The sequence below is a fragment of the Primulina tabacum genome, chromosome 4, assembly GCF_025594145.1.
Source record: "Primulina tabacum isolate GXHZ01 chromosome 4, ASM2559414v2, whole genome shotgun sequence".
In the NCBI taxonomy this organism is placed as follows: domain Eukaryota; kingdom Viridiplantae; phylum Streptophyta; class Magnoliopsida; order Lamiales; family Gesneriaceae; genus Primulina; species Primulina tabacum.
In genome coordinates, this window is record NC_134553.1 from 48853701 (window position 1) to 48873069 (window position 19369).

The following is a 19369-nucleotide window of genomic DNA, read 5'->3' on the forward strand; positions in this document are numbered from 1 at the left end:
GACGTGTCCGACCGCCATAGTTCTTCTTCTTCGTCGAGAACTCGAGCACCGTCGGTAGGGTTCACGGTGAGTAGGAGGAAAATCAATGCTAATAAGGCGGTTAATATCATCAAATTCTGAGCAGATTTCTTCATGATGGATGATGATTTCACAATTTTTTTTTTAAATCTGATTTGAGCAATAAAAAAAATCAGAAAACGAAAAAGATTGAAAATTGGATGTGATTTGAATGCAAAAGATTAAGGGTGGGGTGTGTTTATATATACAGCAGCTGCATGAAATTGTTGCACAGCGCTCTCTCTTTGAATCTTGACATATAATATAAATTTTGACTTGACTGTAAATGTTAGAAATTGAATTGGTCGTGAGGTGAGAATACAAGGTTTATTTTAATTTAATAATAAATTTTAATAGAAACAGTTGACAATAATTACAAAAACTACGTACAAAATTAAAACCGAAATCGATAATAATTAGAAAAAAGAATATGTCTCAAGAATAAATTTGTCCAAATTCATATATACAACTTCCAAATAACTTAATTCAGTCGACATGAAACATCTCACGCAAAAGAAATGAATTATATATATCTCTTATTCATATTTACATAATAAATTGTTTTTAAAGAAAAAAATATTAAGATTGAGTTTTAACATTAAAAAAATTGATATTACGATCTAATTTTAATATCAGTATTATTATTCAAGATGTTGCGTAACTTGTTAAACATGTAAGAATTTGTGAAACACAAAATATTCAAAGGCGTATGCAAGAGAGTTGAAATTTGACTTCATTACTTTGTCAATCCATTGTTTAATTTACTTTTAACTATTAAGTTTCAAAATTTTGACCCCATTTTTTGAGATAATTGAGTTGAGTCGAACTCTTGAATGTTTGAATTCGACTCGTTTATAATCTATCCGTACTCGAATTATCAAAAATCTATAAAATCAAAAATCAAAACTATTATTTTTTCTCTGAGAACCGACTCATTAGCCTACAAAAGAATATGTTCACAAGTTAATGAATGAAATATTGTAAAATTTGATCTTGATTTGTTTAACTTAATGAATCTCATTAAACGATTACAAACGAGTTTTTATCAAATCAAAGTTCGAATAACTCACGAGAAACTTGGTTCATTCACATCTCTATATTAAACAGAACTACGTAGTAAATTTGATTATGCCTGATGCATGTTCTTGCCAAAAAAAAATATGCGAGTTTTAACAAGTGTACGTATTGGGATAGCTAGTTTGCCTTCCTCATCGCTCAAACCAGAAATTAATTATTAATTTTTTTAGTTTTTATTATGCTTGAATTCGTGTTGTTTTTTCTACGACACGTTGGGTTGACCAGCTGCAACAAATTAAATACTCGTACATTTATTTGACTGGACCATGTTTTAGGAAATTCTCGCCCAAGAAATGACGTCACGTCACATATATTTATTAGTTTGCTTATTTTTACAATAATAATAGTTAATATAATAACATTTCGTGTTCGTTTTTTCGCATACGAATGTGTAGAGGCAGACTGCATGGACCGGAAGGTGGGGTGGTTCGACCCATAGCTCGTGCTATGGCGAAAACTCGAGCTCGAGCCATGTATATCTTACTATGTGTTTGATTATTATGTCACTGATAAGTTACCTTATATTGACAAATCATATGTGATCTACCTATTGAGGCGGGATTATCGTTCCGGCTTTCCTGAGAAATATTGATCTTTGGAGAAATCCGACGAGCGTAGACTGAATTATGAGTAATAACAGTTTCCCAAATCTTCTTTCTGGTGGTGATATGTAAGAATGTGGCACATTTTTAATGTTGTGCATGTCTGAAATGAGCTTTTCCGTGATGGAAGAACTCGAGTAACCAGCGAAATTGTGCAAAATGCAAATACAGAATAAGCAAATAAAACATTGAAATTGAACAATACATAAGCTCAAGGACAAGGGCTGTTCCACTGTCAAAAATACAGATTGTCGTGATTAAATAAATTTCAAATACTGGGCCAATCTTTATCGTTATCCAGGATACTACTTGGGGTTTTGGCCGATGCCCTTTCTGCTCTGAACCATTCCCCTACAATTTAAAAGGCAGCTCATTCAGTCCTAGCATGCAGTTGGATGGAAATATTCTTCACATTACCGATCATCCATCTTTGCATCAACCGTTTAAAAAACGTAGTCTAGGAGACAATTCAAAGCTCTGATGACCGGTTGGCGTACTCCTGAACCAATGCTCCAAAGAGTGAAGGCCTTTCAAGCAAGTTAGACGGCCTGTCGAATTCTTTTGCTCTTCCTGTTTGGATAGCGAAGAAAGAATCATACTTCAGATGTACATGGAATAGTTGCATTCATTTTAATGTTTAATGAAGGAAGGAATATGAACAAGGAAGTCACCTGCATCTATTACCAGAACTCTGTCACAGTCCATCACTGTTGGAATTCTGTGTGCAATGCTGATGATGGTGCAGGATTTGAAGTCCTCCCGGATTACTTTTTGAATCACTCCGTCTGTATATGAATCGACCGATGCAGTTGCTTCGTCCATGAACAGAAGCCGGCTTCTTTTTAGCATCACCCTTCCTAAGCATAGGAGCTGCCTTTGCCCCACGCTCCAGTTTTCTCCGTTGTCGACAACTATAAAGCACGGTGTAATAGTTGAACATTTTGAGTTACTGCTCTACTATAATTTCAAATAGCCAAAGAGTTGCATTATCCTACTGTGAAAAATAAACAGTGAAGCATGTAGAATAGTATAAAATACCAGCTGAATCAAGTTTCTCTGGCTTTTCAGAAACCACTTCCTTGAGTTGACACCGCTCTAAGCTCTTCAAAAAGAGTCCACGGATCAGATAATAAGCGTCCAATATGCGAAAGAAAACAGAGGTAAGAAGAAGAGCACATCCCTTTGTTTTCTAGTTAAAGAACAGTTAAATTGCAGTTCATAACGTTTCAGAATGAAGAATTTGGAGTTTTAATCGCCAGATTACCTTCCATATTTCATCATCCGAATAAGACTCAGTGGGGTCAATGTTTCTTCTCACCGTTCCTTCAAAAAGAACAGGCTCTTGAGGTATGATGCCGAAACGAGACCTAAGATCATGAAGCCCCAATGCGGAAATGTCAATGTCATCAATGATTATTCTTCCATCTGATGGCTCCACCAATCTGAATAAAACATGGATCAACGTCGATTTCCCACCGCCTGTACGTCCAACAACACCTATCTTCTCACCCCCTCCAATGCTTAGTGTAATTCCTTTAAGGACTAATGGAGTATCCGGACGGTACCTGACCTGTTTATCAATAATTGTATCCAAAAAAATGCCAGATAAAGCTAGCTTGATGAGTTCATGGTTGTCCCAATTTCTTGTGGCATGCTGAAAAAATTGACGAGGATCATTGATATTATAAAAATTAATCCTCATTAGTATCTTTACCTGCAAGTTTTTCAGCTCGATATTGCCACGAATCGGCCAATTCTGTGGAGGAAAAATGTCATTTCTCCTCCATTCTGCTTCTGATGGTATGACTGTGAACTGTTTTATCCTCTCAACTGAAACCATCTTGTTTTCCAGAAAGCAACTCAAGTACACAGCCCAGTAGAGCACAGAATTAAGCGATAACCCATACGAAAGGGATAAACCGATGTTCCCTGCAAAAGCATGTCATTGAATAATGCGTTAAAAGATCTTACTTTTTGTACTTTGCAAGGATGAATATTTATCTGATATCAAGTTGCATTGTCATGAAACTTGAACATACCTGGATCAATTAAATTGCTAGGTAAAAATATCATAAACATTACAGACACGCAGAGAACGAAACATCCCATAAGTTCTAAACGAAATCCCAGCCACTCATTGGATCCATTATTGTTGAAATCCATGCGCAGATTTGAATTTACGCGATTAATATTATCCTCAATAAATCTTTCCTGCTTACTGAAACAACGGATTGTCATCACTCCAGATATACTCTCTGAGAAATGATGAATGACAGGAGCCTTTGTAATAGAGTCCAGTCGAGTCAATTCCCGGGATGTAGAAAGGTAATACCCCTGGAAACGAAAGCCCAACAGAGAAAAGTTCACTCATATGCAAATGATTTGTGATTGGATCAGCTTGAACAAATAAAAAGACGAAGAAGAAATTCGAGCATAGGGATAAAGACTTACCCTGTACCATATATTTAGCCAACCAAGTGGAATCAAAAGGATTGTAGTTGGCCAAGCATATTGACAAGTTATGATGATGATAGTAAGAAGTGAAGTATACCCTGAAACTGCGAGACTAAGAAAGAAAGGGATTATAATATCGACGTTGGTCTGATCAGTTGAAGCCTGCACATATAGAAAGCCAGTTGAGGGATTATATTTTGACTATAAAAATCTTCAGATGTCTAAATTTTCATAATGAAAAGCTGTTATAGGAAGATCTACCCGAGTTAGAATTCGTCCAGAAGGTGTAGTATCAAAGAATGACATAGGAGCATGCAAGATGCTAGGAAGAATCTGTTCGAAGAATTTTTTAGCAGTCTTTAATCCAATGACTGCAAACAAAGTTCCTCTTACCGCAACCAGTACAAAGGCAATGGCAGCAATGGCAGCATATATTTCAATGAACAGAATAGGGTCGAATGACGCTGAACGTTTTTCTGAAGTTTCATATGCCAACCAGTAGTCGTTTGACATCAAAGACCCTTGCCAAGCAAGATTAAAGACTAATGCAACAACCACTCCTATCCATCCAAAAGACTCGGTGCAATATAACTTATAAACATGAGAACTTATTTTCCCGGTTGCTCGCTCTTCATCCTTGACAAGCCTTGAACTTCCCCCATTCAACTCAGACCTTTCTTGGGAATCAACTTCACCATTTTCTTCTCCTAACTTAGATGATCTTTGACTAGATAATTTCGAGGAAGCTTTGTTCTCTGGGGTTGTCTCCGCCTCTACAAATTCCATCGATGCCTCATGGGCTGTTACTAAAGCTTTGAAATCCATGCCCATTTTCAGGAGTTCATTGTATTTTCCAGATTGAACAATCATCCCGTCTCTCATGACCTGGATTGAAGAAGCCATCATCAATTACACTCTATGTCAAAAATAAAACGCATAGATCCACGGCTCGAAAATTGATGTTATTAAGATGTTGGAAGTTGAAGGCATTCGTACATACCAAAATTTGATCTACATTGTTCAAGAAGTCCACTTGGTGGGTAACAAGTATAATGATCTTATTTTTGAGGGTTCCTCTCACACATTCCTGCAATAAGAAATATTTCCACACATATAGAGGTGACAATAATATGCAAATCGAATGAAATTTAAAAATATATGTGAAAGAGATAGTCGATTCTTCTTGATAAGACAAGACATCAGCACCTTGAATATGTCTGATCCAGTGTGTGCATCTACAGCACTAAACACATCATCAAGTAAATAAATGTCACAATCCTGATAAACAGCTCTTGCAAGTTGAATTCGTTGTTTCTGGCCGCCACTTAAATTGATACCACGTTCTCCGATTTCGGTTTGGTTACCAAACTCCATTATTTCCAAGTCTTTCTCCAAGCAGCACACCCTGATAGTTTCCTTGTATCTCTTTTCATTCTTAGGCAAACCAAAAAGTATATTTTCTTGTACTGTACCGCTTTGGATCCATGACGTTTGGGCGACATAGGCTGTGGAACCACATACTCTGATCTGTGATGCAGAAAAAACAGTTCGAGTTAGTTCACAAGAGTCGGATGGTATAAGTTGAAAAAGTAATTCAAATGAGATCCTCAAAAGAGTTAAAAGTGGTTCATCAAGAAAATAATATCCATTAAACATAAGAATTGAAAATTGCACCTTTCCTGAGAGTTTGTTCATCTCGCCAAGAATCGCCGCCAGAAGGGAAGACTTCCCAGATCCCACAGTACCAACAATTGCAACAAGCTCCCCTTTTCTGATCTCAAACTTTAAGTTCTTCACTATACCTTTCCCACTATTATCGTCCCAGTTAAACGACCCGTTTTTTACCTCCACACCAATGTCCCCTCCACAATCTTGAACCCTCTCAACTGATTTATCTTCCAACTCCTTGCTGATCAGGAACTTATCAAGTCGTTCAAAAGAGATTATTGCCTGTGAAGCGGCAAAAGGCAATCGTGGCAAGAAAAGGCAGCGCACTCCATAGCACAATGACATTCGCAGTTATGCAAAACATAAATTTTGACAGCCATTCATATTCTTTTTCACGAAATGACATGATTTTCTTGTTAAAGTATTCTTCCCATGCCTGGAATTTATCACCCTCATGTAGTTAAGTATCTCATTTGTTGCCTTCATTCTCGAATCGCGGTTCATCATAATGTTAAATTGGAATCTGTTGTTTTTTCGGGTACCATACAACACAAACATGGTTTATACGGCAGTTCCACCTAGTACAGAAAATGTTGAGGCGCCCAAGTACTGATAAAGGATAACTAAGGCCACAGTGATTTGCAACGGCATAAGCCACAAGTTGTTTAAGTGCAACATCATATCCGAGAGCTGCTGTGCATCCACCGCCATGTAGTTGACCATTTGTCCAACTCCATGAGCTTGTCTAGCCGAGCCCGAAAGCCTCAACCCCTTCTTGTACAAGGCAGTAATGAGTGTGGATCGAATAAGCATCCCCAGTTTTTGAGTATTGAAGTTGAACTGGTGTGAGCTCAAAACTTCAACTGAATTTCGCAATCAATAGAATCATTACTAGGTAGTATCCTTCATAGGGAGAACTTCTATCTCCAGATGTAAAATCAACAAACCGCTGTATAAGTGTCGGCCCAACATACATCACACAGAGCCTTAAGACTGCAAGAAACGAAGTGAAGGCGATTTGCTTCCAAAAGCATCTAACCAGCGTTTTCACCACAGGATGCTTCGAGTTCTCTACAGGCTTAGGCCAATTCTGTGTGAAAAGCTCGGCTAATACTTCGGCTCGGTGTTCCGGTGAAAGTGCTGGAACATCATCTATCTCGAGGGTAGATTTGTAACCTTTGTTTAGAAGAGGATTCAACCAAATCCAAAAGTCTTTGGACATAATAGAGGCCGAAGCATACCCAGTCACTTGAGATTTGTTCAAAAGGGGTTCGTATGTTTTGTTATCTGAATCCATAATCGGTTCATAGTCCCTTAGCACCGCAATCCAGAGGACCCTTTAATTCCAGCAACAAGAAGAACTGACAAAGAAAAAACAATAACCTTTTCGTGAAAATAGATAAAATGTAAGAGGCTTGAAGTAAAGAACAAAGCTACAACGACATTCAACAATCCAGTATATTTGGAATCCAGACTTTCTACCAGAAGCTATAATGCATAAAACAGTGATTTCAAACAGTAATAATGCATAAAACAGTTGAAGAAACTGCTTCTGGACTTCAAACACAAACATGACAACCAAGAACAAGATGTCCAAAGAAGATACAAAGTGTTCTTTGTGGACAGGGAGCAAGAAAACTGAACCTTAGACATTGAACAACAGAAGAGACAGTGATGTAATATTCCGACAACCGAACTGCAGAACTGGAGCAAGAAAGTGTGGTAATCCAATAAAAAGATGACATTTTTGCTCAGAACTTAAAAGATCAAGCCAAGAAATGAATCGGGATTTCCTCTTTGATCCTCCCTGTTCTGGAACACCAGTCTATATATCCCCTGCTTTAGGAGAAAGAAGCACCATCTCGTGTACCGCCGCAAATAGTTGCGGCCCCAGAAAAAAAGTTGGCCTGATTAATTCCCGCAACAGATTGCAGATCCCTGTAAACCAAATATATTAGTTAAAAATTTGCTGCATTAAAGGTAATAAACAGAAGAATCCGAAAAAAACCAGTAATAAAGATGGAACCATCTCAATCAAACAGCAATCTAATAGAAAACGAATTGAAGATCAGTAAAGACATGCAATGCCTCCTCGATAAACTTAAAGGTGGAATGAATGCATGACGTCAATTTGCAACCGACTAAAGCAAAAGAGATCATTGAATACAAAAACAGAGAGTAATCAAGAATATGAACATAGAGGAGGACCACTTCCGCATGAAAAAAATAAATAAAGAAAGATTCAGGCAAAAGATGAACGAGTAGGCGCAAGAAGGAAGAAGCAGAATGTAGCATGGCGATTGGAGTCTATGTAGCAGCAGTTCACGATGATTTATAGACAATGTTTACTATTCTACAATATTGTATTATTTGTTATTTTATCAAATTATTCTTCCTAGTGGTTCACCTTTGATTTATTGATAATACTATTTTAGGACATAGAAATAGGATTTGGATTTTCTGTTGGTGTCGAAAACAGATCATTTGGTGCTGTGAATTTTTTTACACGAGATGATCACGTGATCATCTTGTCTACATCACATCATATGGAATATATTTTAAAAGTTGCCATATTAAACCCAGATTAAACGAGATGATCATGTGATCATCTCGTGTAAAAAATGCACAGCACTTGGTGCTGTGTTTTCAACACAGTAGAAGATCCATACAGTAAAATTGAGGAATAGAAATACGCCCATACCTGACAATCAATTTTAGGACATCAAATCATTATTTTAAGAAAATATAGAAAACAATATTCTATATCACACTTTTGTTTTGTTGATTAATTTTGAGATATACATAAATGTTATACATACACATATAAAAATTAAAAGCCAAAAATGAAATAATCTATTTTACAACCACTTTATTATTGATTATTTTATTTTTAGATGTAAAAATATATTATGTAATTTTTATGTTTTTAAATAATATTCATAAAAGCTTTTAGAGTGATATCTCTTTTAATTAAAAACCCAAAATAATCAATGGATTGATATGTTTAAGATAACTAGGAATGATCACGTGCGATGCACGTGGGTGATTAATAATGAAAAATATAATAACGAGATTTAGATAATTTTTAAAATCATTTGAACATCTTGTTTATGAGTATTTATTAATCTAAATATATCATAACACAATAAATAAAAATACATCATGAAGATAAATCATATAAATTCACTTATTTATATAACATTTTTCAATTTGCATGATTATAACATAATGAAAGTTATATCAAATTAACAAAGATATTCTTCATCCAAATATCATTCACAATGGAAAAAATAGAAATAAAATTAAGAGAATAATAAATTTACTAAAACCAAAATCACAATGTATTTAAATAGAGTGCATATAGTGATTGTCAAATAAAATTCTCTTAATTAACTAAATTATCATATTGATGGTAAAATAAAACCCCTAAACTTGTTATTAAGTTAAATATCAATTGTGTTTTTGCTAATTTTTAACTCCTTGCAAATTTTGTTTAACTTTTCCTTTTTTAGAATAGATATTATACATCAACTCAAATATTTTAAACGGTATAGTGGCTCAATCGTCATGATTCGATCGATATATCCAACAATGACAATTATTGCACTCCACAATATCAATAATTACACTAATTGCAATATATATAATCGATCTCATGACTTTGACTCTTGTATATACCAATTGTAAGATCGTGCATTTGCCGTTTTACCAAAAGTTATAACCGAATAACGATGCAACATTAACTAAAATATTTTAAAATCGTAAAACAACTCAAACGTCATATTTCGATTGTTATACCTTACATAAACAATTATTGCACCTAACAAATATGATATAGTTGTTACTTTACATTCTAGAAATCATTTTTCTAAATCAAATTTATCCTCACTAATCAAATAATTTCATCGAACACAAAGTAGTTTTAATTACTAATAATAATTTAAACACAAATATTAATTGTTAGGGTGACCACTCTATGTCCTCACCTATGTTTCATTAAGTTGCAATCATAGAAATAATGCACAATGAATTAGTAAACATAACTTAGTTAATTTAATAAGTGAGTAATATTAATTTTGTTATTTTAAAATGTGAAAAATAGTTTTTATATATATAAATTCATCATATATAATGATAAATTAATTAATATGTGGAAAAGAGAAAAAAATTGTTTTTTATTTATGTAATCTCATCATATACAATTAGAAATTAATTAATAGGTTGAAAAGAACAAACAAGATGACAAATCAATATATTTTATATGATGATTTCGTAATAGAATAATGCTAATATAATCATACTTTATATTATGTTTAGAACGCAATTGAAAATTGATAACAAAATATATAATAATAGAAACTTTAATTTTAAAAATATTATTATTTAAAATATTATCAGAATACATGATGAATCATAAGTGAAATCACTAAATTATTGAGTAACTATTTATTTAATTATTACTGAAATCAATTTATAAAATAAAAGAAAAGAAAAGATATAATATTAAATATTCATTAGTAACCATGAAGAAATACACTAATTTTAGTAACAAATTTTAGTTAGCAAAAAAGAAAAATTATGAGTAAATTGATAAATTCAATATGCATTAATATCTAAATGCATTTAAGATAGACATTAAATTATAAAATAACCCATCAAAAAAATTATTGATTTAATTTACTACATTAAAGAAATAAGGGTATATTGGAAAATTCACAATTAAAAGTCATATATAAGTGTTGACCTCTTAACCTCCGGATCACAACTCTGACTCTTGATCTAAGATTATCGGATAATCACAAAAATATAATAAACTTTGCTTTTATGATTTCATATTTACGAACATCAGTAAATAAATAAAAATTAATCGCAATAATGGCTTAATTTTCAGTAGCTATATCATCTATGCAATATACTATATTATTATTATTATTATTATTATTATTATTATTATATAATAAAATAGTGTATTTTTTTAAAATAGAAATAATATTAATAATTGTTGGAACATTTCATGTTCGCAATCTTTATTTTGATGTTAACAAAACTTGTTATTGTGTTTCTTACATATTTAATCAAGTAACACAAGAAACAAACTGAAACTGAATTCTGCACAAATTGAATTTCTGGCAAGTTTCGGTATTTTGATGATATCTCTCAACTGAATGATTCAAATGATAATTCGCCAACTTGAATGATCAGAAAACTCAATTTGTAACAAGTCGTACCTCTTGTCAGTTGGGCAAATTCGGATGTTATCAAAGTCCAATTGGTCGCTGAATTACTGAACTGATTGAACGAAAACAGCAATCAGTTGGTTATGAACAGTTGGGCTATTTTGATCATATCTCTCAGCTTTATTATTGGAATGAAGCGATTTAGTATGCGTTGGAGAGATAAGACGACGATCTATAAATAATCTTCAGAAGTCAAAGTCAGAATCGAAGCTTAAGATGCTGATAAATGACTATGAATCTACTGATTAAGTACAAACTGAAATCAGCTAGACTGATTTCAGCACACCAACTGAATTGAACCGAACCAGCAGCTGACCAACTGAACTGGATCAGCTGTTGACCAACTGAAACTGAACAAGACCAGTTGAACTGAACCAGCTGAAACTGAACCAGACCAGCTGAACTGAACCAGACCAGTTGAACTGAACCAGAGTTGACCACTCGAGAAAATGTTCAGCAAGACGAATTTGATCGATGTAATTTCAGAAACAGTACAAAAACTTTTCAAACGGTCATATTCTTGCGTCTAACGTATATATCATTGTTGAGGCTTATAAATCAACATCTTGAAGATCAAACAAGAGCTTTTGATGAGGATTCCAAGCATGAGCAGTTAGCATGAAAAAATCAGCTAGTTGAGAGAACAAGCCCTTGTGTGAAGATACATTTGAGATGTACACTGTAAATGATAAATTTCTCACACACAATCACTCACACATATACAAAAGAGTTGAACTTCAAATATTAGTTGAGTGAGTCTTCACACAAAGACGTAAAACAATGTGTTTGTAGTCTTTGTACGAAGGATTATTTCGAGTGTTTTTCGCTTGGTTTGAACATCAAACTCGATTTAATTCATCGGTGTTCAATATTTCAAGAATCGAGCTATTGTAACTCAATTATTTACCCCCTAACCGATCCCAACAATAATTTCAAATAATAAAAATACTCCAATTTTATTTAATATAAAAATATTATGAAACTAGATTTTAGTAAATTCGAGACTCTACATGTAATTACCTTTTTTCATCAACATTCCAAATATTTTAAAATAACAAAAATATTTAATTTTTTTTAAAATAATTGTATCACTCGTATTATAAAAAATTTATCATCTATCCATAATAGAGACACAATAAAATCTTTATGAAATTTTTAGAATCTTAAAAATATCTCTCTTTCTTTATTTAGCTCCTCCTTTTTTTGTTTGTTTGAATATTAAATTTATGTAAAATAATCAAAAAAAAAATACTGAAATCAGAACATTTTAAATTTCAATTGTTTATTATCAATAATAATTATTAAAAAAAATCGATGGATATCCACGTTAATTATTTCCTATTGCCAATATTAAATACTAGCATGTGAAACAGCTGCGACGACAGATATTTTGAAATCAAATATTTATTTAATATAATTGACCAGGTATTTTGTGCTTTTTCTAATTCAATAAAAAATTGTGATTATTTTATTAATCTGGCTTAAATAATAGAAGGAAGTTATTTTATATTTTTATCAAATTCTTTAATTATGACTAAATATAAATATTTCCTCTCTATATAATATAATAATAATAATGTGTTTGTAGTATTTTATATAATAAATTCCTTTTTTTTATTCTATAGCATAAATCATTATAATGTAGGACAAATTTATTTATTTATCTATTCTATTCTATTAAGATTGAGCACATGATAGTAACTACCCAGTAGAACATCAATTTTTTTTTCAATTCTACCCTTATGTGATACTAATATTACACTTTTGTTTTTTGCTATTTTGGTTTTTTTTTTTAAATTTCAACACACACTTTTATTTTTTATTTTTGTTATTTCAACAATTCAAATATCAATTTAGTCACTCCATAAATTGTCAAATTACACTTTAGTCCATCGACAATGATAAAAAAAATTGTACACACGCATCACGTGTGCATAATAACTAGTTTTTATTATATTTGAGTAATTACTTGCCATTTGTTTCATTTTATGGAAAAATAACTTTTAATAAATCAGAAAAATGAAATAAAAAGTAACATTTTTAATTATACGAGCGTACGTAAGAAAATGTTTTCTCAATTTCATGTTATGCTTTTATTTTTTATTCAAAATAATTTTGTTAAATCGTCTCCCTCATATTCGAATCCCGACTCGTAGATATTTCTCCTCCTATATTATATATTGATCTTAGCCCTATAAAAAAATATAATATAAATACATTATACATACATGCATGTATCTATATTTCTAAATTTATTTGAACGTGACATGATTCTCGTCGTGAATAGATATCTTGTGAGACGGTCTCACAAAACACATTTAATCTCTATCTTATAAAATTTATCTGTGAAATGATCTCATAAGAGTTTTGTGTGATTCCATTACACCACAATTCACAATGGATTAAATCCGTTCCGACCCGAACTGTATATATTCTAGAGATTAACAAATACTTAAATTTATTAATCAAGGGTTACTTTTTTTCTCTTCTCCCACCTTATATCTGACATATACAAAAATAACTACGTGTAAAATAATAATAACAATAATAACTGAGCTTGTGTTATGTCGGGGATCTGCTAACTACCTCGTCCTACCAAACTATCCACTGAATAAATGTCATCCAACAACGTTCGTACATAGATGTTGTATAAAATTTTCGGATCGAGTGTTTGTCGTTTTATCAAAAGTTATAGCTGATGGTAATGGTGTAACTCAAATATTTTAAACTGCACAACAGCTCAAGCACCACGGTTCGATCGCTCTACCAATCAAGGACAATTATTACACCCAACGAAAACTAATTTTTGAGATATATTATAATATTTTTTTAATGAAATATGTACTTTTTTTATTATTATTATTATTGTTATTGTTATTTTACAAAATTTACATGCCCGAATTATTTTATCTGATATTTCAATATCATATCGTGACCTTTAATATTTTATTACAATTATTGATTATATATAAATGAATATATGATAAGCCTTTCGAATATTTGTTTTCGGCCAACATTCGGATATCTCACAAAATATTCGAATATTTCAAGCTTATCTCGAACTCGAGAAAATGTTTTAAACTATTATGAGCTTGAATATATCATATAGAATCAAACGTTTGTGTTTTTGTACAATTCAAATATTTTAAATTATATATAAACACGATTTTTGAACCTTAAAATTTTTCTTATGCTCGACTTGATTCGATTTGCAAACTCGAGGGAAAATGAATGAAAACGGAAATGTGTAATATTTAGTTCTAATTTGCGAAAGACAAAAGGATGGACACTGGACAGCCGATGAAAACGATTAGGTCTTGTACTTCGCTTTTGGTGAAATGTTTATTATTTCTAAAATAATATTATACTATGTTGTTTGAAGTAGATAGTGTACATCATTTGATAAAATAATACTAAACATATTTTTTAATCTCTCCTAGTTATTATGATTGAAAAGTATGTTAAAATATGTAATAAATAAATAAATATGTTAAAATGGATTTTATGCTAGAAAGATTCGTTAAATTTTCAACAAATTAGTAACTTACGAAGAAATTATTAATTATTTTTTTCTATCACGTTGGAACCAGCGAGGGATTTCCTCCGATGTCCATTGTATAAACTATCACAATAGCTTGTAAATCATGCTAACGAGATAAACCACATTGAGTAAATCTTGTGTGACTGGCTTACTCAATAACATGTGGTAAGAGAAATCGAACTCAGAGATTTCCTCAGATGTCCATTGTATAAACTATCACAATAGCTTGCAAAAATCATGCTAACCAGGTAAACCACATTGATCAAGTCTTGTGTGAATGGCTTACCCAAGAACATGTGGTAAGACAAATCGAACTCATAACCATTAGTCACACACTCATTTAATCTACCAACTCGAATATCTCGTGTAACAACTTCGAAAGAAATTCTTAAATCTTGATCCAATTGATAATTTGGCATAAAAAAAATAGTAAAATGAGTAATCGGATATATCAAATGATACTTTTAAAATTTATTCAATATATTTAAAGTTCAATCAAGGTAGGAATAACTAACATTTATTTTCTAGTACATACAAAATACAATATGTTTTTCCCAACTGATCGTCATAAAAAGATCGTTTAAAAAAATTCCTCACATTTTCTTTGTTTTTTTTTTTTGGTAATAGGCCTCACATGGTTACTTGCACATGGGTGAGAATTTGTTGTGCATCATCTAAAAATTTATTCTCATTCACACATATGGAGTAAACATTGATGTACAAGAATTATCAAATTATCACTTAAACAAACGGAGACGTTAGCGATTTAACCGTCGCTCAAACGTTGCTAATGGTTTTTGAAACAATTTTCAAATCAGCTTTGGATTCCATCATCGATAATTTAGGAACAGTATACGGAAACAAAATTGTTGTTATTAACGATGGTTTTTGCCAAATCGTTTCTAATTTGATAATGATTTGTAAAAAACCATCGTTAATCCGACCCAGTATAATATGTACTGGTCCAGTTTGCAACGGTTTTAATCAATATTTTTTTAATCAATCCATTGTTGATTTAGCATATGAACATGTGCAACTATAAATTTTTTAGGTGTCTTAGAAAATATATATAAAATATGTATTGATTGTTGATAGTAATACTATAAAGTAAAGAGTTAGAGATTCTTAGTGGTCCGAATAATTGATTTTTTAATAATAAAAAAACCTATCAACTTAGAAATTTATTCTTTTAAAAAATACTTCCATCAACTTAGAAAAGTAATCCTTTTTTTCCCATTTAAAAAAAAACAACATAAAAATCTATTTTAATAAATTTATAACTTACATAAGTATCATACCTCATTAAATTTCAAATTAAATTCAGATACACATTACCTATACAAATTACAAATATGTTTAATATAGTTCCATTATAGTTTTTCATTAAAAAAATAAATAATTATCCACACAATGACACTAGTTTTAAATAAATATGAAATTTTTATAAGGATATTTTGGAAAACAAAATTTGATATTATATGCATGAAAACTAAATAATATGTCCTTCTATAATCATATAATATAATAAATTATAAAACGATATAATTTTACAAGGGGCTTGAAAATCATAAGGCCCATGTATGATATAACCTTAAGGCCCAAAAATCATAAGGCCCATGTATAAGATCACCTTAAGGCCCATGTATGATATTTCCTTCTCGCTCGCTTTTCAAGTAAACCTCTGTTCTTTAAGGGTTTAAAGGCTAGGGTTTCGTGTCTCTGCTCTTCTGCGGATCGATTTCGAAGATGAGGTATTATTTTATCTCACTGTGGTTTAGGGTTTCGATATCCTTGTTCTTTTTTCTAGTTTCGCATTATCGTTCAGTAAAATCTCAGAAGGTTAGCATAGATTATCGAGGAATTATGAAAAAGTGGATATGCAATGAAGCTGATTTGGGGAAAAGATTGTGTTTTGTTTTGGAGTAGCAGCATTTTTTTTAGAAATCGTGATTCATGGATTGAAACTAATCCAACATCAGAGGTGTATGAGCCTAAGTTAACGAGTAATTGTTATCTTTTGTATTTAGTGTTTGTTACTGTCTCTGTAGGAATTTTCTGCTTTCTGGTGGTTCGTTTTGCGTACGGGCCTTGCAATGTGTAGAATCTGCATATATTTTACTATAGAAGATTGAATTTATGTTAACGATGGGAACTGATTGCAGGATCTGTCTTTTGGTCTTAGTTTAAAGAAACTCGAGAAGAGATAAAAATGCAATTGGTTTATTGCAATGAACGTCGAACACAAACATTTATTTATGTATTTTTTTTACCTGTCTATCGACAATCTTCTTGCTCTACAATAAAGTTAAATATTGAAGCGTTTTGAAGTTTTTTTTTCTGCAGTCATAGAAAATTGGCTAATAGTTTATGAGACACTAATACATGTATCTTGTAGCCGACATCCCGAAGTTAAGTGGGCTGAAAGGGAGGACAAGGTATATCTGACAGTGCAGTTGTCGGATGCTAAAAATCCAAAGGTCAACCTTGATCCAGAAGGGGTTTTTACTTTTTCCGCTTCTGCTGGGACAGACAACAATCTCTATGAACTCAAACTTGATCTTCTTGACAGAGTTAATGTAGAGGTGAAGTTTAACTGTTATTTTGCACTGACCGTTGGTGTACAATTTTTATGCATTGGGAGTTTTTCTCTTGTATTGATCTTGGCCTCTTAAGACTAAGACAAGTATAGAACTCTATTCCTTTGTCTGCAGTATTTGAATTCACTCTTTAATCGTTTTGGGCCAAGCACTCAACCTATGGTTTTCTTAAAAATATCTCAGTATGTCTTTTCCATAGAAATGCCAGCAAATTGGCGTGATATAACATTTTTTTTAATTAGTGTTGTTAAGGATGTAGCTTCAATAGTTTCTGCTACTCGATAAATAAATCTCGCCAAAGCCTTAAGTTTTTGAATATTCTTCACTTGTTCCATTTTTCAGGAGAGTAAAATTAACACGGGGGTGAGAAGTATTTTCTGTGTTATAGAAAAAGCAGAGGCAAAATGGTGGAAGAAATTATTGCGTGGAGGTGAAAAGGTGCCTCACTATGTGAAAGTAGATTGGGATAAATGGGTTGATGAAGATGATGACAGTGGTATGTTTTATATTTTTTTTACATATGTTATTTTCTTTTTTTGACGACTTTCGCTAGAGATTATTTAGACTCATGATTGATTAGGTGGGCCTGCGGATTTGGACATGGGTGGTATGGATTTCTCGGTAAGCTTTTTCATTTTTTTTGTCCTGATTCTGGATGTTTGCGGTTACAGACATTTAACGGTTATTTTGCCTCAACATATTATGCAGAAATTTGGAGACATGGGTGGCTTAGGAGGCATGGGTGGCCTGGGGGACATGGGTGGCCTGGGAGACATGAGTGGCCTAGGAGATGATCCCATTGGAGATGACTCTGAGGATAGTGATGATGAAGGTACTTTTGCATTTTCAATTTGGTCCATGTCCGAAAGAGGCGTTGAGGAATTCTTTCGCACCCTGTTAAATTTGTTGGCCTTCTTTGTAAATAAAAACAGATTCATCTCGGTGATAAATATTCCTGGTTTTTGTTATGTCCGCACACACACAAGGCACATTAACCGCATGTAGCATGGAAATGTTGCTGAAGAAGAGAATTAAATTACTGTATTGTTTTTCTGAATCACAAAAAATTTGGCTGTGAGTGTGCTTGAACAGTTAACAATGTTACAGAGAGGGCTGCTTTGCAACAGTGATGTTTAAATTTGGGAGCACCGTACCACAGGGCCAAATAGTTTTTGGAAACAGTGATTTTAACTTCAAAATTTCATCATCTTTTGTCTTGTTTTCTGTTTTTCCGCCTTTAGACACGCATGAACCCAGGATTTGTTTAACAACCATAGGGTTCTAGGATAGTTTGATCTATATGTTTAGCTAGTAATAAATCTATTGTTATCATCCAATTTCTTGGCAGAGCAAATCAAGATTCCAGAAGGAAAGGCTCATGACAAGAAGGCAGAGGGAGAATCAACCAAAGACAGCTGAATGTTTTCCAGTCTAATGTCTGTAACTTAGAGAGCCTATGCTATCTTCTGGAGTTGTTTCTTAGCGACAAAAGCGTGCTTTATATGGCATAATGTTTCTCTTTTTTTCTTGATTTATTTAGCTGCCGAATCACTATACGTTTGTGGTTTGTACCATCTTGGCTGAACAAACTATATGTATCCAATCATGGTGTTGTGCTTTTAGCTAATTCAAGTCCATCCTCGAGGAATCATATGGATATGAAAATACCAAAGCATTGTTAATTCTAGAAACTGATTCTGAATGAAATGCATGGAATAATTTACATGATTTGTGTTTTGGATCTATTGGTATTTCCTTTTCTTCAGGCATTAGTGCTGCAGATACCAAATTCACACCATGTTTTGAGACGCGTGGCAAATGAAATGGTATCGTCTAATCTATAATAATGTTTTGAGTTCTACTAACCATAGAAACCAGTATTATTCATAATTGTCAAAAAAAAAACTGTAATCGATCAATTAATTATAATTTCGTTCATAATTTTAATCAAACGAAACATGGTATTTATCTGTTGCTGATCCAAAGTAAGCGCAAATCTTAAGCAACCTTTATGCCTAGGAATTGGTCGGGGTGAAGACAACATCCTAACAAAACACGGCCTTAGATTTTTGGGTTACTGGTGTGTTTATATGCACAAAAATATGTCACAAAGGCTGAGAATCAATAATTACAAAA

The 19369-nt window shown here is 32.6% G+C and overlaps 2 protein-coding genes across 2 annotated transcripts; one reads left to right on the forward strand and one right to left on the reverse strand.

The window, feature by feature from the left end:
• Positions 1-1924: 1924 nt before the first annotated feature.
• Positions 1925-8199, reverse strand: LOC142543676 (ABC transporter C family member 14-like). The gene is given in 15 exon segments (XM_075651071.1): positions 1925-2306; positions 2408-2647; positions 2775-2838; positions 3001-3306; positions 3451-3665; positions 3776-4070; positions 4188-4352; positions 4452-5075; positions 5191-5277; positions 5397-5717; positions 5865-6156; positions 6158-6305; positions 6308-6722; positions 6724-7219; positions 7503-8199. Coding segments are annotated over 14 exon segments (3705 nt in total). The 5' UTR covers positions 7156-7219; positions 7503-8199; the 3' UTR covers positions 1925-2205.
• An 8055-nt stretch (positions 8200-16254) lies between these two features.
• LOC142543677 (uncharacterized protein OsI_027940-like) lies at positions 16255-18860 on the forward strand. The gene is made up of 6 exons (XM_075651072.1): positions 16255-16387; positions 17032-17218; positions 17576-17729; positions 17814-17854; positions 17942-18065; positions 18582-18860. The coding sequence occupies exons 1-6, from the start codon at positions 16383-16385 to the stop codon at positions 18650-18652; spliced, it is 582 nt and encodes a 193-aa protein (XP_075507187.1). The 5' UTR covers positions 16255-16382; the 3' UTR covers positions 18653-18860.
• Positions 18861-19369: the final 509 nt, after the last annotated feature.